Below are 23,625 nucleotides of genomic sequence, written 5' to 3'. Positions count from 1 at the left end.
GTCATTCAAAGTATGATGGTTCAGTTCAGGGAATTCTTTCAAGCATATCTCATACCCAATTGCAACAGTCTCGTTTTCCTTGCAATTCAGTGACATAGTTTTTCTTGCTATGTAAATCAATATAACTTCTCAGCGGTCGGTATCATAAATATATTTTCATTTAAGAGATTGATTAAAAAAACACACACACAAAAGCTACTGATTTCATACCTCTCTTAGCGCGCGGTAAGTTTTAAGTCTTAAGTTATTTTAAACGGTTCGATGGTAAATCCCAAGCATTATTTGTTATAGTAGATGCAACAAATTGAATGTGGGTTTAAGTCATTACCTCTTTATATATTAGCGACTTTCTTTGTATTTTTGAAGGATGGAGATAAGCAAATTATTTGTTACCTTTCTACTTTCATTACTACTGAATACTGAGGCTCCATTGGGCGCTGAAGACTTCAAACGAGATGACAAACGAGGAGCACGACACGGATATTTTGTGAGGAATCCTTCACAGCGACTAAATTCTCCTATTCTGGACAGTTTTATGGTCTCTGAGCCTATGGGGTGTGTTTTTCAATGTATTACTCACCAAGAATGTTACTCAGTAAATTTCGCTGCTGTTTCACATGAAGGAAAGCATATGTGTGAGCTATTAAACGCAGACATGTTTCGAAACTCCACAAATTTTCTTCAAAGCATAAACTTTGACCACTACAACATAAAGGTAAGTGCGAGGATATCCCCTTTGATTTAGTTCTTCGCTGCATAAATGTTCTGAATATATGTTTTTACACGAGCGAAACCTTTCTAAATTTAAGGTAGCGCAAAAACATAACTTCATGTTCACTCATCAAAGTTGATGTGACTGTCCGTGAAGACTTCATTTTTGCTTTCTTTCTGGATAATAATGGCGGCCGAGGGTGGAAAATATGAAAATTTAATGAGAGAGAAAAAAAAAACATAGAACGGGAAATATTGTTGGTAAGTGCCCTCAGCCAGTGGTTATCTGCATGTGGATATTTTTTGACGATAAAGTCACGAGTTATTTAAATGATAACTTCAAAAGGGTAAATACACCCCTTCAGGCGGGTGATATTCGGCTGTGTTGGGCGAAAAGCGAAGTTTCGAGGAAAAATGTGAAATTTTTGTTGAAATATATATGTTGGCATTATCAGCCAACATATATATCTCTTAGGCATCGGCTGAGCAAGCCAGAAAGGGGATTTATTCACTTATTAACCGTCCCCATTAATTTTCGTATCGCGTGTTCTGCCCGGAGCAGCATTTAAAATCAATTTCAGTGTCACTGGACTCTACCTTACGGGCATATTTTTCTTCTATGTATAGTAATAGAGCTGAAAACTCTTTGTTTCTTCTCGACGAAAAGAACTGGAGGAGAAACATCGACGTATCCCAGGATTGTTGCGTAATAACTGTCCAGTGATTTCGCACCACGTGATGTAAAGTAGCTGCTAGCATCGCGCAAGAATGAATGGGTGGGTTATGATTTATAATAGAGAGCTTAAGCACCAGACGTTCTTGAGGTCACGAACGCCTACCGGAAGTCATTAGAGGAACTATGTACATACTGCGCATGTCATGACGTTCGCGTGGTCACGTCGCAGACGTCAGAACGCCACTTTTCAGGTTGAAGGTAGGACGCCACAAAAGTATGCTGTTATTTTGTTTATAGGAGAAAATTATTGACTCAAAACCATAAAAAGCTCTTCTGCTTTTCATTAAGTGATTAAAAAACGTTTTCATGCGCATAAAGTGGTTTTTGCTTAATCGATAGATTAAACGGGATTCGACAATGGCAAACAATTTTCTCGCCAAGTCTGGGTGAGTTAAGTCATTTGATTTCATGTCCATTTCAATCATCAAATGCAGAACTAAGATTTTTTTAAACCGGGTTTAAGCTTATCACAAATTACTTTGAGCGATAATTTAGAATTAAGACACTTAAGCGACATTTAGATACAATAACAAAGTGCAAAATGAGATAGATGATTGCCTTTCTGCATCGGTTGTATTTTGTAACTGCACATTGTATATCGTATGCATCTATGCTAGGTTTTGAGCAACCGACTACAAACATAAGAATAACAAATCTCTCTGTGGTTAACGAATTTAGAAAAAGAGAAATGGTCCTCTAGGCATCCAGATCACGCACTGAAAACTTCATGCTCGCTCGTTTGTTCGCATTGTTTACACAACTATGAAGTGGTAAATTTCAAGTCGCCTAATAAATTGACGAATTATTCATTCTGTCAAGAGAGTGGGGTAAAGAAACTTATTCCCTTGCTCATTAAGGTCATATCTCTAGCATCTTTTAGCAAAGACATGTTAACACGGGTAGAAGTCCGTGTCTGAAAAACGTCGACTGCTTAACCTTCCTATTTCGCGCCAAGAACGAAGGCCTCGATCCAGTCTTACGCGGCTTCTCTGCCGTTCGTGTTGTCAAGAACGTCTGGTGCTTAAGCTCTCTAATACCCCCTATCGACCGCAGCACCATAGTTTATCTAGAAACGTACCACCTTTATTCATAAGCCTGTCTGAATTTGGGCAGATTACGTCCTCTCCTTTGCTCTTACTGGTGTTTTGTTATTTTAAGAAATATCCTTTTTTGCCTTGTGGAATAGAGTCCTTGCATGAGCAATCCTTGTCAAGATGGAGTTTTATTCTGTCGACCGATTTATCAGCAAGACGATTATCAGTGTGTCTGCAGACCAGGTTTTACTGGAAACTTTTGTGAAACGGGTGAGTTAGTGCAATGGGTTGTATTTCCATGTATCATTTGTACGAGTGAATGCGTAGCATTTATGAGTATAGAAGGTGTTGGGGGATCGTGGGGAAAAAAAAGCGCTTGGTCGATTCCTGTGAATTATTTCCTTTGATGAGCCGCTGACCACTAGAAAAGCAAACTGGGGACTATCGCGGGCTCAAATCAGTGTACATCGCGCGAGTGCCGAAGTCGTGGCGAAGTCGTGTCTGAACTGAAAGTGAGTCGACTTCCTTGAGAAATGGCTTTTTTTTGGCTATAGCTTTTATTCTTGGCTCTTCTTGGACGTATCGACGCTCGACCGGTTTGAATTCGTAATGTATTCTGTTGACGTAAGTGAACCACCCGGCCCACCGAATATAGCAAAGTGCATTCCACTCAAGGTCAAGGCGGAGGTTTCCGAAATGTACGCCAAGATTTTTAAAGGATTATATGGACAAAGGAAAAGACCCACACCGAAGATCTTCGGCGTAAATGGTTCAGAATGTAGCCTAGCGAATACACTGGCATCGTTTGTTTTGAAGTAAGAGTCTTTCATGGCTCGTTCTTTGTAACCTACAGAGCACATCAGGTAAGTGTTCATAATGTATCTATTTAATCTCGTTGTTCGGGTTTGCTGCTTTGCATGGGGCTAAGCTCACCGCAGCTTGCAATTGATTATAAACATGAGTATACAAAATAAGGCTTCAAAAACGGTGGGAGCTTTATATCGATTGTTCGGTTGTCTTCGGAAAGTACTCGTAAGGTCACTTGATACAAAATGTTATTCGAAGAAAGATGATATACACGGTTGATTAACCAGTATACTACAGACTACCATACTCTGACAGATGACATTTATGCAAATATACCACATCTTGTAAAATCTGCAGGTACACTTGAGTCATACTACAGTGATCATAAGCCAATTTAGATGTCCTTCACAGCTTTGTGAAGAATGTTACTATTGGTAACTTTGATAAAGTACTTAGTCTAAGAAAAACTTACAAGTCCATACATCGACTTTTATAGCCAGCAAGATTCTAAAATTTTACAATTTCCAGAAGCACACTGAAGACCATAATTATTATTTTGTGATATCTCTCTATGTTCGGGCCTGGACCCGCAGTGGGAGGATATCACGCCCCCCCCAGTGAGACTGGACTTGTGATGGGACCACCCTACTAAAGACATTTTTGTTGCGTTAGTATTATGGGATATAGGAACATGTGCTTTTCGCTTGAAGTTAGCAGTCTTTTCGTTGGATTAAAAGGGGTAATTTAAACCGTTGTCGAAAGTTGAAGTTATTTAGTAGTCTGAACAAAACATTATGATCCTTCGGAGCCGGATCTGAGAAACCTTTAGGGAAGCAAAGCACTAAGCAGAAAAGTAAACATCTAGATAAACGATTACAGGATTGAATATGACAGACAACTGTGCATCGTCAGCGGAGGAAATTGTGAGTGAAATGTCTCTTTCCCAAGTCAAAGCTGAGTTACAAAGGAGAGGATTACCGGCAAAAGGAAAGAAATCAGCTCTCATGACTCGACTTATCGTTGCTATAAAACAAGAAGAATCTAATCCTCTATCTTTGCAAAACAAAACTAAGGAATCGATTCATATAGGCTCTAAACAGACCTTGTCAGCTGACAACGTGCCTGCAGCATCAACTGATGAACTTTTGTCGTCACAGTCTCCAAATCATCAGTTAAGTAGTTTTCAGTTGTTAAGAAGGAAAGGAATGATCCTTAAGATGGACATTAATGCTGTGATACAAGTAATATTTGAGACAAGCAAAAGTCCCAGCAACAACGTCACAAGAATGGAAAATCGTGTTCAAAAGTTGAATGGCTAAATGGATAGTTGCAGTGAAGTAAGAGAGGAGATTACTGCTCTTATTTCTGATGATGAAGTGGCTGAAGAAGCTCAAAAGTGGATTGACTATCAACGAGTGATTGATAATGCTTTAGACATAGCTCAAGAGTATACATCTAAACAAGCAATTTCCAAGGTAGAGGAACAAACTGCTTTGAGTTTTGCGGAGCACAAACAGTCACATTTAAAATTACCAAAACTTGAGTTACCCTAGTTTGATGGAGATGTTTTAAAATTTTAAAATTTTTGGGACCAATTCGAAGTTTCTATTCATGATAATGACTATGTACCTGCTGTTCAAAAGCTCACCTACCTGCGTTCAGTACTTGAAGGGATTGCTTATCATACAATCGAAGGATTTGAAGTCACTAGTGCTAATTATCAGCATGCTGTTGATGCTCTGAAACTTCGCTTTGGTAGGAAAAGAATAATTATTTCATCTCTGGTCAAGTCAATTGTCCAGCTACCAAGGTCAAACGAAGAAGCAGAGTATTTGCTAGATCGCCATGACACTCTAAAGAATCGGATTAGAGCACTGGAGGCCCTAGGCGAAAAGCCAACGACCCATTCTTGTACCCCCCTTCCAATATTGGAAACCAAACTTCTACCTGAGTTATCAGAGAAATGGGAATTAGAACTAACTGACACTAAGGAAGAAAGTGTTGATCTTGAACTTTTCTTCAAGTTCCTAAATAAACAAGTGATTTCCAAGGAGGCCGGAAAAAGGAATGCTAGTATGACTGGCGAGAATGGTGGGACAGCCAGAGGAAGTGGGGGACGAGACGAGGATGGAACTGAGGTAAGGAACACCCGGGAGAAAGTGTTTTCAGCAGCTGTTCTACTAGCAAGTGAGAGAAATTGGAGAAGTTATGCAGCTTGCCATGTGTGTAAAGAGCAGAAACATGAAACCCTTAAATGTCCAGAACTTAAGCGAAAGTCAGTTGACAAACGTTGGCAGTTAGTAAGGAAGAACCGGCTGTGTTTCAACTGTTTAAAGCCTGCAAATACTTTCCACTGTTCTTCAGTCTGCCGCCAAGCGAAGTGCAAAGTTGAAGGATGTGGCCGGCGTCATCACACTGTACTTCATGGAGACTGGGACCCTACCCCGAAGGAAAAGGGACCTACGACATTAAGTGGATTGGTGACTTCGTACAACTCCAAGATGCAACAAACCTTATTACAGACTGGGACAGCCATGCTGCTTTCAGACGGTTTCCAGAGAGCACCCGTAAGGGTTTTGTTTGACTCAGGAAACCAGAGGTCTTATATCACCAAGAAGGTTGCCGAGTCGTTTGCCCTTGATAGACCTTCTGAGGTCGTTAGTGTATCCATGTTAGGGGGAGAAACCAGTCAAACGAAGAGAATGAAGAAAGTCAGGTTCTCACTCGCCTCTGTTCAAGAAAACATTTCAACGCCAGTTAGCATGGAGGCCCTCACCATTGACAAGATATGCACACCACTAGAACCAGTGGAGATCAGATTAGAAGATTACCCCCACCTGCAGAACTTGATACTTGCCGACTCGTACCCTCGTGACCAGTTAACGTCGATATTTTGATAGGAGCAGACTTTTACTTTTCATTTATGAGTGGTATATGCAAGAAAGGGAAACCACTCATGCTCCCACAGCAGTAGAGTCAACACTTGGATGGATTGTAGGAGGACCCATCAAGGGTCTTCCTTCCAAGAACACTCAATCCATGCTGTCTACCGTGTGCATTGATCCAGTTACGGACATTCTTACGCAGTTTTGGGAGCTGGAATCTATTGGAATTGTAGTTAAAAGGAATGCACCTATATCCTTAGAGGAAAAAGAGTCTGTTAGAAAGTTCAACGAGGGACTGAAGTTTGATGGTGAGCGTTATGAAGTACCGCTGTTATGGAAAAGCGATACTCTGCCATTGAATTCAAACTACCTCCATGCAGCCAAGAGACTTGAGAGTGTCGAAAGACAGCTTAGAAGAAACCCAGAGAGAGCCAATGCTTACGAGGATGCCATCAACAAATACGTAGATAAGGGATTTGCTGTAGAAGTAAAGGAAACAATTGATGATAACGAGAAGGTCAGGTATTTACCTCATCACGCAGTCTTTCGAGAGGACAAGGAAACTACAAAATGCCGTGTTGTTTTTGACGCTTCAGCGTATGACGAGCCTGAGGTATCTCTCAATGACTGTAATCCGTCAGAGCCAGCACTTCAACCTAACCTGTAACTTCGAGCACGTAGGATTGCACCTTTGGCTGATGTTGAAAAGATGTTCCTCCAGATCAAGGTTGATGAACGAGACTAGGACACCCTACGATATCTTTGGAGGGATCTACAGAGTGAGAACCACCGAGAATGTACAAGCTGCAAAGGTTGGCATTTGGTGTTAATTGTACTCCATTCCTGGCCATTGCCACAGTTCAAAGCCCTGCGAAGAAATGCAGTGAAGAGTTCCCTGATGCGTCAAGTGAAGTACTGTCGAAAATGTACGTGGATGACTGCCTTAGTGGTGCTGATGATGTTGAAGATACAGTGAAGTTGCAGCAGTCCTTTGGTGCGATGATGGAACGAGGTGGATTTAATCTGACAAAGTGGGCCAGTAATTCAAAGAAGGTCCTTAGCCACATTGCAGAGCAAGATCAGGCAGAGTCCAGTACTGTTGATTTCAATGCAAAGGAGCCGCTCAAGGCACTGGGAATATATTAGAATACACTAACTGACTGCTTCCTCTTTAACGTGCCACCAAATACGCTGGCTGTTCGTGACCCTGAAACGAAGAGAAGTCTGTTGAGCATTGCGTCGAGGGTTTTTGACCCTATGTGACTAATCACACCATTTACAATCAGAGCGAAAATGTTGTTCCAAGAAGTATGGCAAAAGGATTTACAGTGGGAGGACCAGTTGGATGAGGATATTGCTAAGCAGTGGAGGTCGTGGAAATCAGAACTTTCACAGTTAAGTTGTATCACCATTCCCCGCTATTTCATGGAAAACATTGGATCAAGTTGTAGAATAGAGCTCCATGGCTTCGGTGATGCTTCACCCAATGCATACGGTGCGGCAGTATATATCAAGTGCTTGGATGAAACCGGCCATGCATCAACACATCTTGTCATGTCCAAATCAAGGGTGGCTCCCGCAAAGGCTGTATCGTTATCAAGATTAGAGTTACTTGCAGCTGTTGTTAACGCAAGATTCCTAAGTTTGTTGTAGAATCCCTAACACTCAAAGTAGAGCAGGTAGTTTGCTGGACTGATAGCATGGTAACTCTTCAGTGGATCAGAGGTTCAAGTTCATTTGCAGCAAACTGCGCTTCTGAGATTCAGTCCACATGGGACCCACACCATTGGAAACACTGTTCAGGGGAGGACAATCCTGCTGACTTACTGACACATGGAGTGCCCGTAAATGTCTTAGCTGATAGCAAGTTGTGGTGGAGTGGACCGTGCTGGCTACCTTCTCAATGCCTGCCTGAGCAACGAGAGTTTCCAAACGAATTGACTGAGTCTGTGGAGAAAGAAAGAAAACAAAGGGTGACAAGAACGTGCGCGTTGATTACTATGGAACCATTGATTGATCCTTCTCGATATGAGCAATGGCTGACGCTAGTCCGGGTAACAGCATTTGTTCTTCGAGGTGTTCGAGCCTTTAAGTCAGGAATAAGTGCAGGTTCCAAAGAGCTGTCAGCCGAGGAGCTGCAAGATGCCAAGTTGAGGTGGTACCGGGAGATAGAACAGGAGGTATACCAAGCGGAGTGTGAAAGGCTGAAGGAGGACCTTCCTTTACCAAAGACCAGTGCTATATTGAAATTGGACCCTTATTACGACAAGAGAGATCGCTTGCTGCGGGTAGAACGTAGACTGCAGCACTCAATCTTGCCAGAGGGTACCAAACATCCAATAATCTTACCGCATAGGCGTGCGGCAGTTGAGAAAATCATAAAAAGTGTGCATAAGGAATTACTTCATGCTGGAGCTGAGAGCACTCTTTCGGCTCTACGACAAGAGATCTGGCTCACCAAGGGACGTCGTGCAGTTAAAAGAATCCTGGGAAAGTGCCTTGTTTGCCTACGTCAATGAGTTGGTCCATATTCACAGAAAAGGGCGCCATTGCCATCAGAGAGGGTGTCATTGTCTCCAGCCTTCACTCACGTCGGTGTAGACTTTGCAGGGCCATTGTTCGTACGAGGGAGTGCCTCCCCAGAAAAGGCTTACATTTGCATCTTCACTTGTGCCTCCTCCAGCATGACCCATCCAGAGCTTACGGGTGACTTGTCCACGAATGAGTTCCTTCAGGCGTTTCTTCGCATGATCAGTAGACGAAGGCTCTGTAGAAACATTTGGTCTGACAATGCGAAGACGTTCAAACGTGCTGACCGCGAGATCCAACAGTTGTTCACACAAGGGTCATCTGTCAATAAAGGATTGTGGGACAGGATAGATCAGGAAGAGCTCCAGGCCAAATCGACCACCAAGGGAATCAAATGGAAGTTCATCGTCGAGCGCTTCCCTTGGCATGGCGGCTGGTGGGAAAGGCTGGTGCGTTCAGTGAAGGAACCTCTTCGCAAGATCTTGGGCAAAGCGCTGTTGTCCTATAAAGAGTTGGCCACCATCCTTACCAGAATTGAAGCTGTTATTAAGTCGAGACCGCTCACCACAGTAAGTGACGACATAAGGGATCTAACGCCTATAACACCAGCTCCTCTTGCTATTGGAAGATCCCTGTTTAGCTCACCAGATTTCGTAGACGAATTTTCAGCAAACAAAAGCACAACGAGGCAGCAATATCTGTACCAGCAGAAGCTTATTAAGCATTTCTGGCAACGCTGGCGGGGAGAGTACTTGCACCAGTTATCCGTCAGAAAGAAGTGGGTGAATGAATAACCAGCCCTCAAGATTGGAGACAAGGTGTCGAGAGGAAAGTTGCCGATGGGAAGAGTTGAAAGATTGCTTCCTGGAAAAGACGGCTTGATATTCGTACTGTTGCTTTGAAGACAAAGAAAGGGCTTCTCAGGAGACTTGTACAGAGGCTACATCGTCTGGAAGCAAGCAGTACTCAATTTGGAAGTGGTGAATTTGTTGACAGCGGTGCTTACGGTGGGGAGCGTGTTACTCGAAAGGTCAAGAAAAGGGCGAAGAAGAAACAAGTTACACGGAAACCAGTGTCAAGTCCCAAAAGTATTGGAGAGGTGGGGAGGATGTTCGGGCCCGGAACCGCAGAGGGAAGATATCACGCCTCCTAGTGAGACCGGACTTGTGATGGGACCACCCTACTAAGGACATTTTTGTTGCGTTAGTATTATGGGATATAGGAAAATGTGCATTTCGCTTGAAGTTAGCAGTCTTTTCGTTGGATTAAAAGGGGTGATTTAAACCGTTGACGAAAGTTGAAGTTATTTAGTAGTCTGAACAAAACACCCTATAAGGCTAATTGCTATACTGGCCCTCCAACCAGCAGTTTAATAAAAAATTATTTAAACTTACAAATACTTGCTAATTGCTACACTAACTCTGACCAGCAGTTTAATGAAAATTTATTTAAACTTACTATTACTTAGACTTTTGACTGTGTTAAACTGTGTTAATGATGTCAACAAAGAAAAAATAGCCTTCCGACATTCGTTTTGACCAAGCATATTTTTTCTTTTTCATTCTGCCCCTTCGTGGCAGACAGCCTTCTCGATGAAATGTTAAGAGTAAATTTTTAAATATTATTCAGTCATTTAAAAGTGGATATCTTTTTTCTATAATTTTCAGGAGGTTTTTTTGTATCTACATGATATATCCACAGCACATGTACCTCTCTTGGTGCCATTGATTAATTCTGGTATGTGGATTCATGCAAAACGCAACTGTACTCACTATGGCAGATGGATAACCAAGGGTACCGAATACCATGCACATCTGATAGACATTCCAGTCCACAAGACCAGCTGTTCTTTGCTACCTAATATGGTTGCAAAGTCTACTTTGACAAGGCTGTTTGATACAGTATGTATTTCACCAACCTACCACCACAGCTGTCAATAATAACTGCATTGTAACAGCTTCACAAGTTGATGTATCACACCTATAGCTGGTACAACTACATTGTAAACCATGCATCTAATCTGTTATATTCCCAACAAGGAGTACATGTTGATGGCATACCTGTCTACAAGGGCATGTATTAAATACAGTGAGGTTTTGTTCAAAACTGTAACACTGAAACTTGGACACATAAACAAATTTGAATACCTGAAACACCAACATCCTGTAATGACTAAACTTAACATGAGCCAAATTGTACATATTTTTACCTTAATATAACCTGTACTAATAGCGAACTAACATGCTTCATCCTTCCGCAATATAGTTTTTTTTATGGCCAATACATCACTGAGGGTGTTGAAGAGTTTTATCAAATGCAAAACAGTATACCTTGGCACAGTGCACAGTATCTGGTGGAAGATCACACAAAATCTGCACTCTTGTATGTCACAAGCCTACAGTTTTTCATCAGTTAGTCATTTAGGACAGATATATACCTGCATAAACAAAGACAGAACTTTGTGAATGAGCATTAAGGTTTAGATACAAAATATTCTGTAATTATGTATTTATACAACTTGCATAATCCTTTGAATATTCATTACTAATACTCTGTTGCAACATTGACTTTACAAAGCCAAATATTTTGATGTATATTTTTTCATTCATTGGTAAACTTCGGGGTTATAAAAAATTAACAATTGAATGTGTTCTATTACATGAATAACAATATTTATTGAACAATGAATGAAACATTCAAACATTGTGTTAACTCAGTATATGAGCTCTACATCTATTTGCTTGTTTTCAGAAGATACCCTTCTCACACCCTCCCCCCCCCTCCTTGCCCATGGAAGATCATTGTGAATTGTGATGAAGAAGGGGTTCTCAATAGGAAAGTTTCAAGCTAACCAAAGATTTGTTGCAGGGAAGGTCGGTTCAAACCAAAAAAACCTCCTATTGGAAAGCATGAATATTTTTGGAACAACTCATAAATTATCATAAAATATCCAACTCAGTCTTTTAATTATCTAGTCAGGTTGCATTAACCTGGTTGCTTCCCAAAAGCAATGGGAGAAATTGAATTACAGTGTAGTGTGACAGGGAAGAAGCTGGCTGGTTACAACAGATTTGACCATATCCAAATTGAATGCAAACTAAAGTTACTTGTCGAAATATTTGGTACTTAATCTATTTTAATACATGTTTTTTCTCTTTTTCAATGTGGTCTCATGTTATCGATATGAAATGTTCATTTACTGTTAAAGCACACCCACAACGTAATAATTAGCCACCAGTTTCCTTCCTAGCAGAGAAAATTGAAAGTCCGATTTCGGCTTTTTACAGCGTAAAGGAAAACGAAAATAAGACTCGAATTTCATTTTCCTACGCAATCAATGTTAATCGAGGAGACTCGAAAATCGGTTGGCACTAAGAAACACGGATTCTACAGCCACTTGCAAAATGAAGAACTGATATACAGTACAGCAAAAATCTGTGAATGGGTAACGCCCTATGCTCACTTAAAACACCTCATTCTCCTCGTTTCTTCCAAAATATAACCGTCTTAGAAGAAAAATCAATCCCGAGGGTAGGACTTCTATGTGAAACAAACGGGGATACCTGTCCTCTCACTTAGGGGTATAGATTTCAGATTTTGGTCTCGCTTAGGGATTTCAGGAAAAAGCGCCAACATTTTCAGCGTTTAGGTTTCGTTTAGGGTTGCATTTTTAACCCAGATTTTTCTCTTAGGGGTAAAAAAAAAAATGCGTGACCCACGCCTACATTGGTATCGTTCTGGAATAAATATCAAAATTTTCGACGAACATCCCCCTCCCGGAAAGGTAACACTTGCACAACACAAGAATAAAACATAGCAAACAAGGGTAGAACGAACGAATGCGCAACATTCAACAGCTTCTTATCATGGACGTCCTGCGAATAGGAATACGCAAAGTAACTCAAATACTCTAAACACAGATCCTTTTGAGACACTTTTCAGCCGTCTGTTCCAGCACCTCTACCTGTATGTGTCCCTTGCTAACAAAAAATACACTTCCACGGCTGGAAGCCTATCTATCTGCATTCACGAGTTTGCTCACAAGAGCCTTTGATTTAATGACCTGATCTCTCCGCTCTCGTCCCAAATCTCTTATAGACCTCTCACATGAAAGGATGAACAAGGCAGCTTACATTCTTTAGGATCTACATACCGCTGGAAAACACCGTTTTTTTACCGTTTTGATTTCCACAACATTCTTTTAAAGAATGATTTACCCAAGAAACATCACTTGTTCATGATTAAATTTTCTCCCGCAGATATCGACGAATGCTCCAGTAATCCCTGTTTAAACAGAGGAGTATGCAATGACCAAGTGAATGGATATGTATGCACCTGTCCCGCTGGATACACAGGACTTCATTGTGAAACAGGTACGTCATTAAGAGCATCAGATATTATTTCTCTCCATATTATTAGTTTTACCGTAGTTGCATCTTTTTAGTTATACGTTACCATTTCTTCTTTGGCATTTCGCTAAATGAATTTTTATGTAAGATGTCACAATTACCCATTAACTTGTTGAATGATTGTATCAGGCAAAGAATCATGACTTGTTCTACCTCCACACAGATATTCACGAGTGCTCCAGTAATCCCTGTTTAAATGGTGGCACTTGTACGGACCAGGTTAATGGATATCTCTGTTCCTGTATCGCTATGTACATAGGACTACGATGTGAGACAGGTAGGAAGTCAACATTTTGCTAATATGTTTCGTTATTTTCACAACGAGAGGAGTTCTTGTTACTTCATATTCAAAGGACGAATTTTCAAAAGACTTGGAGTCTTTGAAACTTCTTGACAGTGAGAACGATTATAGGCGAATTCCCCACCCCCCCCCCCATGTATTTTGAGTTTAAAGCCTCGCCAGATCCATATATGGACAATATGTTGCCTCTTACTTACGATGGAGAAATCCTGGATCTTGTTATTTTTTACATGTATAGGGCTGTTTACGTCTATATTGCTATTGACAGGTAAACACTGTGTTTGATATCAACACTGAACCACTCATGTACACGCCGCGGCCAGTCTGCTGGCTGCTTTCTTATTATCCCAGCCTGCAAGGCAATTACGTTTCAGGCTTCATATTTTTTTCCACCGTAAAATTGTGGAATACAATATGCAATGAAGCTTTCTTTAATGATTTTATCTCCTCAGGTTCTTTGAATCAGTTTTGAAACAATACTTATATAAGTCTCTATCAGACAGTCTTTTAATGTGGACTTGGTCTGTTCTTAGCTTATCTCACGGGATTGTGGGTGTCACTATCGTTAATATGATTCTTAGTCTGTATATGCAGTGGAACCTTGAGTTAACGAACCTCTATATAACGAAGTCCTTGGTATAACGAACGGTGATACAGTTTCAACCCGGTTAAAGTTATAGTAAAATGTATGCCTCAGAACCTTGATATAACGAACCCTCGATATAACGAACCAACTTCCCCCGTCCCTTGGCACTTCGTTAAATCGAGGTTCCACTGTGTGTAATCATAACCCACCATTAATTTTCTCCTGACTCTATTGGCTTCCTTACATCACGTGGTAAAAATCACTTTACATGGAAGTAAAACGACTCGTTTTGTAGAATCCACTGGTAGTGACGTTAAAAAGCTGATCTCAAATGCTGCTCCAACAACAAAATTTGCTGTCCACGTGCGATGCGAAAATTATTGGGAGGGTTTTAAAATGAATAAATCCGCTCCTGGCTTAATTGCATGACGCCTGATTGTGCTTAGAGCCAAGAGATTATCCTCAAAATTCACAATTTCCCTCGAAGCTTAGTCTCTCAGCCAAATGCTCATTTCACAGACAATATCTCCGCTGCGGGACATAATCAGCAGACTTACCACTCGCCTTATAAGATTTTAATTCATTTCCTTGGGTGGGCGCCTTGCATGGGTCTGCGTTTGCGCTTCTCTCTTTTAGCTTTTAATTCGCTTCGTTATCCTTCTTATCTTGTTATCTTGTCACATCTATGCCTTCATTTATTTCCCAATAAAGATTAAAAATTGGTGAACAAAGTTAATAGAGGGGACGGTCGCCTGAAGTTTCCACTTGAAACCTTCAATAATCTTTGTCAATAAAGGGAAAAACCAGATGGAATTAAGAGTAAAAATGCATCCACTTTTAGTTTATAACCTGGTAATCGGCATGACCATTATTTTTTTTTAAGAACTTACTGATAGACTGTCTCTGCCCTGACTGTACATAAACCGTAAGTAGTCTTTTACCGCCTCTTGAATGCGACTCCCGAAACTGGTTCTTGCGAGAGGCATTTGTAACGGTTGCAACTGTAATATATTCCTACATTTACGGCTACTGGGTCTCCCTAACTAGAAATTTATCCTTTTCCTTTTCTTGCAGTTCGGGTTTTGGACATTCATTTTAGAAGCGAAGGTTGCGACGACCCAGGAACAGTAGACGGTTGCGGCAAAGCTTACATTAAGGTGGATGGGACAGATTATTCTCTTCAAAGAAGAGGACATAACGTTGTTGTTGTGAATGGTGAAACAGGTGATTGGTAGACTGCAGAACTGGAGTTGCTTTTTGATTATTAAAATTATAATTTATTTTTTAGGGGTTTGTCAGTCGAGCGAAGGCAAGCCCTTGGCGTGTTAAGAGTGAGTCACGTGTAGTACGTGGGAGGTTTGTTTCTAGGCGGGAGAGAACGAACTTACAATATCGTTCGTTAAGAGGACATTTGAATTCGCTTTTCCGTTCACTCGTCTAGGAAACAGGAAAAAAGACAACATATGTTCTTCGAGTTTCGTGATAGCCAGAAAACGTTGAAAATGTCTCAACCCTTGCAACCACCATTCGAGCCTTTCGCGAGCGGATTGCGAGCATTAAAATAAAACAAACAACATGAACAAGTGTCCCCCAATTCCCACTTCAAGCTGTTGTCCACTTTGTTTTATTAATTAAAAGAAATTCGAAAACTTCTACATGACAGTTTATTGGATTAAAAAAAAAAACCGAAAAGATATATAATAATATGGTGCACTAATATATTTTTTATTTACAGGTGTCTTCCTTGAAGCAAGAGCATTTGATACTCATGCAGATAGTTCGAGTGGAAATAATTTGAGAGACTACCTCAACAGCCTGAGCGGGAAGTATGTTACAACTACATGTAATCAGTAACTTTTGTTGTACGTACAACGCTTTAAGCTCCTTAATAATTTAATTTCAGCAGACAATGAATGCTCCTGTCCGGAAGACAATGCTATCCTTTACTATTCTTTTTGATTACCTTGCTTGAGTACAAGGACGTTCTTTTCTTCATTGTCTTTTAACCGCAACTCATTTCTTACTGCCCTCGAGGGGTTACCTTGTACCTTGTCAATCTATTATTTATTATTTCAGAGACCTGTCAACGGGAGCTTCTATTTGCACTGATTCCTTGACTCCGACCTTTCTCGTGTAAATGTATTTTCGAACAAAAGCCTTTTTTCCGCCAAAATTATAGCAGTCCGTTGAATTCCGGCAACAGCAAATCGCTATTCGCTGTTCAATACAAATGAGCGGATGTTTGAAGTAAAGCAATAGCATTGTCACAGCTATATTTCGATTGGGCCTTAGAACACGAAACTTCCCCAAGGAGACTTTCGATTCACAGACTTACTCGGGAGAGGGTTTACTCCAAGGCTTAGTATGGGGAAAAAAGGCTCCTATTAAGGGAAAAGGACTCTATTTGAAAGAAGACGTAGACATTCATATCTTTTCTGAATGTCACCTGATATCCCCGACTCGGCAACAGACATCTTGTCAAGGCTTTTTTATACATTGGCTACAGCTAAGGGGGTTCATTTTTTTTCTCTTTTTCCTTCACCCTAAGTTTTGACAGATCTCACCACTTGCATTCGTGTCTTTATGTCTTTACTCTCGACACAGTAAGATCGTCTTAGTTGCTACTCAAGATTCAGCCGCTTCGTACATGTCACCGGCAATTGACGCTCTCAAGAGACTGGGTGCTACTGATCCTCTACAGGCAAACTACCGAGATTCCTTTACTTTTTCTGGATACACAGGAGTGAACAAACCACAGTGGATTACACAAAAGAGAGAAGACAGATACCAGGGACCTAGTGAGATATTTCCGCAGATACCCCTGTCAGTTAATCAATAGATTGGAGCTGCTCGAAAAAGCAAGGAAGAAAACATAAAGATTCAAAACTGTAACATAATCCACTCAAAATAGCTGGAGATATTTTGGTCACCATAGCAAATCTGGAGTATCAGTCGCAGTTTTGGAGACCTGCGTTTGGTTGTAATGAAGCTTTGAACTCTTTTGATGTTCGTTTTTAGTTTAAAAATAGCAGGAAATGCTGTCACCGTTGTGACTTTTTCTTTCGATAACATATTCCTTTTTCTCTCCTGGGTTTTCGGGGTGTTAAACCATGAAATTTCGTGTGACTTCCAATGATGATTTCTACCATATTGCTTATTTTAAGAAACTTTTATTCAAGAATTAATTTTATGCATTTGGATTTCCTAAAAGGCGACTTGTAGAAACATGCTCTGAATTGTAATAGTAGTTGCAGTAGTCTTTATTTCCTCACAAAAAAGCCACATATCTTATATTACAAAGTAAAAGGTAAAAAGTAGTGAAAAGGTGAAAAAAAGTAAAACGTGTTAAAGATTATAAATTTGCAACGCTACCTTGTGTTTAAAAATTAGACTATTCATGCAAGAATCTTTAACAAGATCAGTATTAAATAATTGATTACATGAATTCGTCTCCTTGTTCTTCGCGATTGATTTTCGAAGAGGATGGAAATCCAGCTTTGCCACATCTTCGAAAAGATTTTTCTTGTTTTTCTTGTACATGTGGTTCATGCGTTCAGTGCCATCCTCTGAACAGTTATGAGAACCCTGACGACACGTACTTGTAACGATCCAATATCAGCAATGGTCCAGTTGCCACAGACCAGCCTTTTTAAACAAAATTGGAAACATTTATTAACGTTACGGAGAGATATTTCCCTATGCCAGCAAATAACTCTCTCAAGAAAGCAGGAGACGAATACAGCGAGAATCTCTGAGAATCAGAATCTGTCAAACAATAATCCGTCAAGAAGATCAACGAATCTGATTGGGTGTAGATAACAGGTTTAATGGTGTTTGAAAGAAACGGCTTAAAAATACAATCCCCACGTTTCTCATCACAACATTAATGAACATATACCTGAAATACGATCAGGCCTAAGTCAGTCCAAGCCACACTGGACCTTCGGCCCGTTTCTTCAACGTCCCAGTAACTTAACGGGCCCGTAAAGCTGTTCTGTTTCATTCAAGATGGGGATTTTAAAAGTTTTGAAAATGATACAATAAACCTATCAGCTAAAGAAACAAAAAGGACTGGTTTAGCTGCCAGAACCTGCCCTCCTAACCTTTAAATTTTGATTTTAAAACACGGCTTCGGGCCCATTAAGTTACCGGTATTTTCGAGAAGCGGACCCTGAATCGATTTGTCACCTGCTGTCTGCTTCGTGCCAAATGAAAGACAAAACCTTGTACAATTTAATTTAATTTCATTTCATTTAATTTCATTTAATAACTTCTAGAGCGCTATTTTCATTCAATGATCAACAGCGCTTAACAACTTAGAATGCTACAGTAAATTCAAATTTATAAAACTAATTGCATGTACATTAATATTAACAATGTATGTTAAAAATAAGAATAATATGGAATGTCCATAATAAGGAACTTAATTAGTAATACTAATAAAAGTGATTGTCAGACAGGGTACTTTGAGAAACCTGCACGAAATAAATGAGTTTTCAGCTTACATTTAAAAATGGAAAATGATTGAATATCACGTAATTCAGCTGGCAGAGCATTCCATAAGTACGGGTCAGCAGCAGAGAATGATCTGTCCCCCAACGTGGCAAGCATTTTGCCCTTAGGAGGGTCAAGTAATAAACTTTGATTTGATCTAAGATTATATACAGACCTAGGCTTGATGTTAATTAGTTAAATGATATACCTTCGCGCCCATCCATGAATAGCTTTAAATGTTAAAATTATGATCTTAAAATGAACACGATGTTGTACTGGTAACCAGTGAAGTTGACAAAGCGCAGGAGAAATATGCGAATACTTACTTAAACTCAGTACAAGTCTAGCCGCAGCATTCTGCACACGTTGCAATTTGGCTATTTGCGACTTAGGAAGGCCATACAAAAGTCCATTACAAAAGTCTCTAAACGACTAGTGATAAAAGCATGAATAAGCGTTAATAACGAATCGCGAGATAAATAATTCTTAATCCTCCTGATATTATGTAGGTGATAAAACGCGGAATTACAAATTTTATTAACGTGCGTTGACATAGACAACTTTTTATCAAACCAGGTACCGAGATTTCTAACACAGGAACTAGGTTAAATATCACAATCACCTACGGAAATATTCCATTCATCGTTGATCTTACCTAATTGTTGTCTTGTTCCTATTAAGATCAACTCAGTTTTATCGTCATTAATCATTAGCCTATCCCTAATCATCCAATTTCTTAAATTACAAATACATCTATTCATAGTACTGACAGCTTCATCAAGACTAGACTTATCATCAGACTTGAAACTAAGATACAATTGCGTATCATCAGCAAAGCAATGCACACTAGGAAGATGTTTCTTTATGATAGCGAATAGCTTTGATGCAAAAACTATGAACAATAAAGGTCCAAGGCAAGAGCCCTATGGAACACCACAGTCCAATTCATATTAATTGGACAGAGTACCATTTATAGAGACCCGCTGGCTTCTTTGAGAAAGATATGAGTGGAACCATTTGAGAGCATTCCCACGTAAACCAACTTCATTACGCAAACGATCGAGCAACACATCGTGGGACACTATGTCAAATGCTGCGCTAAGATCCAATAGAACCAATAACAACAAATATATATGAAATACATATATATGAACTGCGGTTATGAAACGTATATGTGCACGATCCTTCGCAGTAAAGCACTATTTAAGCAATAGTGAAAATCAGACCTGAAAAAAATTCAGGCCTGTACGGGATTCGAACCACTGACCTCTGCGATACTAGTGCAGCGCTCTACCAATTGAGCCTACCAGTTGGCTTGTTAGCTCAATTGGTAGAGCGCTGCACTAGTATCGCAGAGGTCAGTGGTTCGAATCCCGTACAGGCCTGAATTTTTTTCAGGTCTGATTTTCACTATTGCTTAAATAGTGCTTCACTGCGAAGGATCGTGCACATATAAGAACCAATAACGTTACATCAAATAATTTATTAACTCTTGCCAATGAGATGGGCACGTTCTTTATTGATAAGATCAGAACGATTCACGCTAAGCTTGATAAATTAACATCTTCAGCTTTATTAGAAGTTTTTGGCGATGATACTGAATTATGGTCTGGTGCTTTGTTGGATCATTTTAAACCATTATCAGAAGGAGATGTTGGTAAACTCATTGAAGGTTTTCCTAAGAAAAGTTGTATTTTGGATCCCATGCCAACGTCTTTGGTGATTAACTGTATTGACGTGCTTCTTCCAGTTATTACTAAAGTCATTAATCTGTCCCTGGAGTCTGGTTCGTTCGCATTAAACTGGAAATGTGCACTGGTTAATCCGTTATTAAAGAAGACCGGTCTTGATCTGGTATTTAAGAACTATAGGCCAGTCAGTAATCTTCAGTATGTGTCAAAACTTACTGAAAGAGCTGTCTTCAATCAGTTGCATGAACATATGATGGCTAATAGCATTTATCCCTTATTCCAGTCTGCATATAGAAAAATACCACAGTACTGAGACTGCATTACTGAGACCAATGAATGAATAATTCATAACTCGATAGAATAAATATTCAAAAACGTGTAGGATCATTACGCCTTACTTTAAATTAAAAATCTCCTCTGACTCGAAGACTTTTTCATTATTTTTTGATACAGTTACTATTATGTTAAATGATTCAAGCTCAACTGATAGCTTTAAAAACTTCCGAACTGGAAGATGAATGATGTAGATTTGAAAACAAACTCGTCGCTATCGAGTTAAGTTCACTTATTAATGTAGTACTTCGAAGGAGAAAATGTAGATTATCTCTTCTATGCTTAATATGTGGGGTTAAAATCTTCTTGCGTGATCTTTGATTATAAAACCTTACTGTACTAACAAGTGTAGCGTACAATAATTTTTAAAAGAGCTTTAGCAAACCGCGAAGACAACGCCAACGAGGACAAGACAAAACAAGGTCCCGAATAAAGGAACCTTCCTAATGATTTACACGCCTTACTGAAAATTAAAGGAATCGCGACATGTATCATAGATGAATTGACTTTTCGCCGCCAACGCCACATAATTTTAGGTGAGATGTTTAGTTTGGCTCAATTTTGGCTTTTTTCAATACTGACGAGAATCAGTCGTTCGCTACGATAGCACAGTTGTTACAGAAGACTTGGATTTTTTACCGGCAATCCTTTAAAAGATTAACTCGCATTAGGTGCTTGAGACATGTGCCCTGTTTCAATTTATTAGCTTTTTCGGTAGAGATCGAGAGAGAAAATCTGTATGCAACCCTATTTCTTAAATCACTCCTACGCGTACCTCGATCAAATAGCGCCAAGAACTTCAGACAAAGTTCGAGTCAAACAGAGCCGCTTGAGTGCATTTATACTTTTATCTTTAAAAGATACCAATGAGTGTTCCTGTGATCCCAGTGTAAACTGTGGCATTATTTTAAGAAATATTTTTGCCTTGAAAAATAGAGCCCCTGTATGAGCAGTGCTCGTCAAGATGGAGCTTTATTCTGTCAACCGATTAATTAGCAAGAATATAGTCAGTATGTCTGCGTACCAGGTTTTATTGGAAACAACTGTGAAATGGGTAAGTTAGTGCAATGAGCTGTATTTTCATATATCATTTTGAATGATCTGATCTCTCCCCTCTCGTCTCAAACCTCTCACGGACCTCTCACATTAATGGATGAGCAGGGTCTTCTTATTCTTAATTCCTCTTCGTTCCTAGTGGAACATAGGTCCTCAACTAGAGCTCGTCACCTAACCCTATTTTGTGCAGTGCCCTTTGCCTCATTCCACGCGGGAGGTTTCCTCTTTAACTCTGCAATTCTCGTACGTCACCAGGTGGGCTGGGGTCTCCCTCTCTTTCGTTTCCCCTGTGTGTTCCACTCCAGTGCCCTCTAGACTACATGTCCATCTGGCCTCCTCAACGTGTGGCCGATCCAGCCCTAAGCTCTTTTTCTTATCTCTTGCTCTATCGGTCGCTGCCCTGTTTGTCTCCAAAGGTCCTTGTTGCTAATTTTTTAAGGCCACCAAATTCCCAGGATGTTCCTCAAGCATTTATTGACGAACAGTTGCAACTTCTACTCCAAAGTCTTGGTCAATCTCCAAGTTTCAGAACCATACATAAGCACCGCCTTCACATTTGACCCAAAGACTCTCAGCTTGATCTTGGTTGTTAGAGCAGTGGATCGCCATATTGGTCTCAGCATCGCAAATGCCTGTTTCGCCTTTCTTATTCGTGCCTGAACGATTCTCGTTAGTGCCTCCCTTCTTACTTACAATGCTCCCGAGGTATGTAAACTCATCCACTTCCTAAATCTGCCCCACTGCAATCGAAAGACCTTAACCACGTTTAGTACGAATACGCATTAACTTTGTCTTGATGGCATTGATCTTCAGGCCTACCTTTGCATCTTGTGTCTCCAAGGCTCGTGTCTTCTCCCTCATATCCTGTATTCTGTGTGACAGTAGGGTCAGATCATCGGCAAAGTTAAGGTCTTCTAAGAATGTCGTAAAGGTCCACAGAATACGACTCCTCAGGTCCTGTCAAAGGCTGTCCTCGTCACCAAATCCAGGGCGACCAGAAACGGTAGGGGAGATAGCAGGCAGCCTTGTCTCACCCCCGTCCTCATATTCAATGGTTGGGTCCTCTGTTCATTGTGTACCACCTGTGCAGAAAAACCTTCAAAGAGAGCTCTGATGATGATTTGCTCCACAATAATCTCCAGCGTTGCTAGTTGATCCGTACAGCTTCGGCCGGCTCGGAAGCCCGCCTGTTCGTCCTTCAGCTTTTCATCCAGCGCGATCTTGATGCGCTCCAGGATCACTCTGCAAAACACCTTACTTGTCATGTTCAGCAACATAATGCCCCGCCAGTTTTTACAGTAGCCAGATCACCTTTCTTGGGCAGTTTGATTATCAGACCCCTCTTCCACTCCTCTCATATCTTCTCCTCACTCCATATCCTGTTGCATAGGTCCAAAAGAACCTCCTCTGACGTTTTCCCTCCCACCTTAATTGCCTCAGATGGTATATTGTCTTGCAGCCTTCCCGTTTTTTAACTTCTTCTTAGCATTGATTTCAATAGCTGTGACGAAATCCAAATCATGAGCAGGGTAGCTTTGATTAATTCTTTATGATCTACAGACCGCAGCAATGCACAGTTGTTTAACCGTTTGATATTGACAACATTCTATAAAAGAATGACTTAACTTAATTAAATTTTCTCCCGCAGATATCGACGAGTGCTCCAGTAATCCCTGTTTGAACGGAGAAGTATGCAATGACCAAGTAAACGGATATGTATGTGTTTGTCCAGCTGGATACACAGGACTTCACTGTGAAACAGGTCAGATGCACCAGATTTAATTTCTCCCGATATCATTAGTTTTGCAGTGGTTTCATCGTTTTAGATATACGTTGCCATTTGTTTTCTGACACTTCTATATGTATGGATTTTATGCAAGATGTCACAATTATCCATTAACTTTTCGAAAAATGGTGTGAGGAAAAGCATCTTTAATTGTTCTACCTTCACACAGATAAACATTTCACTGATGTATAATATAATCTCACGACTAAGGTGTAAAAGCATGAGTTTCGCTATTTTCCCTGCGGGAGGAGTCATTGAAAGTTACGT

General features: G+C 40.3%; 1 protein-coding gene across 4 annotated transcripts; it reads left to right on the top strand.

Moving 5' to 3' along the window:
- Nucleotides 1-192: 192 nt before the first annotated feature.
- LOC111327623 (uncharacterized) lies at nt 193-17,443 on the top strand. 4 transcript variants are annotated; one of them, XM_088743004.1, is made up of 8 exons: nt 193-225; nt 367-715; nt 2,634-2,751; nt 12,962-13,075; nt 13,275-13,388; nt 15,073-15,222; nt 15,734-15,824; nt 16,603-17,443. In XM_088743004.1, the coding sequence occupies exons 2-8, from the start codon at nt 368-370 to the stop codon at nt 16,835-16,837; spliced, it is 1,170 nt and encodes a 389-aa protein (XP_088599130.1). In that variant the 5' UTR covers nt 193-225; nt 367; the 3' UTR covers nt 16,838-17,443. The 4 variants fall into 4 exon arrangements, with proteins under 4 accessions (XP_088599130.1, XP_022787577.2, XP_088599131.1 ...); XM_088743005.1 differs by lacking the exon at nt 193-225 and adding an exon at nt 1,339-1,487 and having other exon boundaries at nt 576-715; XM_088743006.1 differs by lacking the exons at nt 193-225; nt 367-715 and adding exons at nt 1,494-1,645; nt 1,787-1,833.
- The last annotated feature ends 6,182 nt before the right edge of the window (nt 17,444-23,625 follow it).

The sequence above is a fragment of the Stylophora pistillata genome, chromosome 13 (assembly GCF_964205215.1).
Source record: "Stylophora pistillata chromosome 13, jaStyPist1.2, whole genome shotgun sequence".
NCBI lineage: Eukaryota > Metazoa > Cnidaria > Anthozoa > Scleractinia > Pocilloporidae > Stylophora > Stylophora pistillata.
The sequence above is the reverse complement of the archived record's forward strand: the minus strand, read 5'-3'. Positions and strand labels throughout refer to the sequence as shown.

Bases quoted from the DNA above. Each gene is read 5' to 3' on its own strand.
- LOC111327623 (XM_088743004.1), top strand. From the start codon at position 368: ATGGAGATAAGCAAATTATTTGTTACCTTTCTACTTTCATTACTACTG. The intron at 716-2,633 runs GTAAGTGCGAGG...CTTGTGGAATAG, and splicing joins TTGACCACTACAACATAAAG to AGTCCTTGCATGAGCAATCC. The intron at 15,825-16,602 runs GTATGTTACAAC...CTCTCGACACAG, and splicing joins CTCAACAGCCTGAGCGGGAA to TAAGATCGTCTTAGTTGCTA.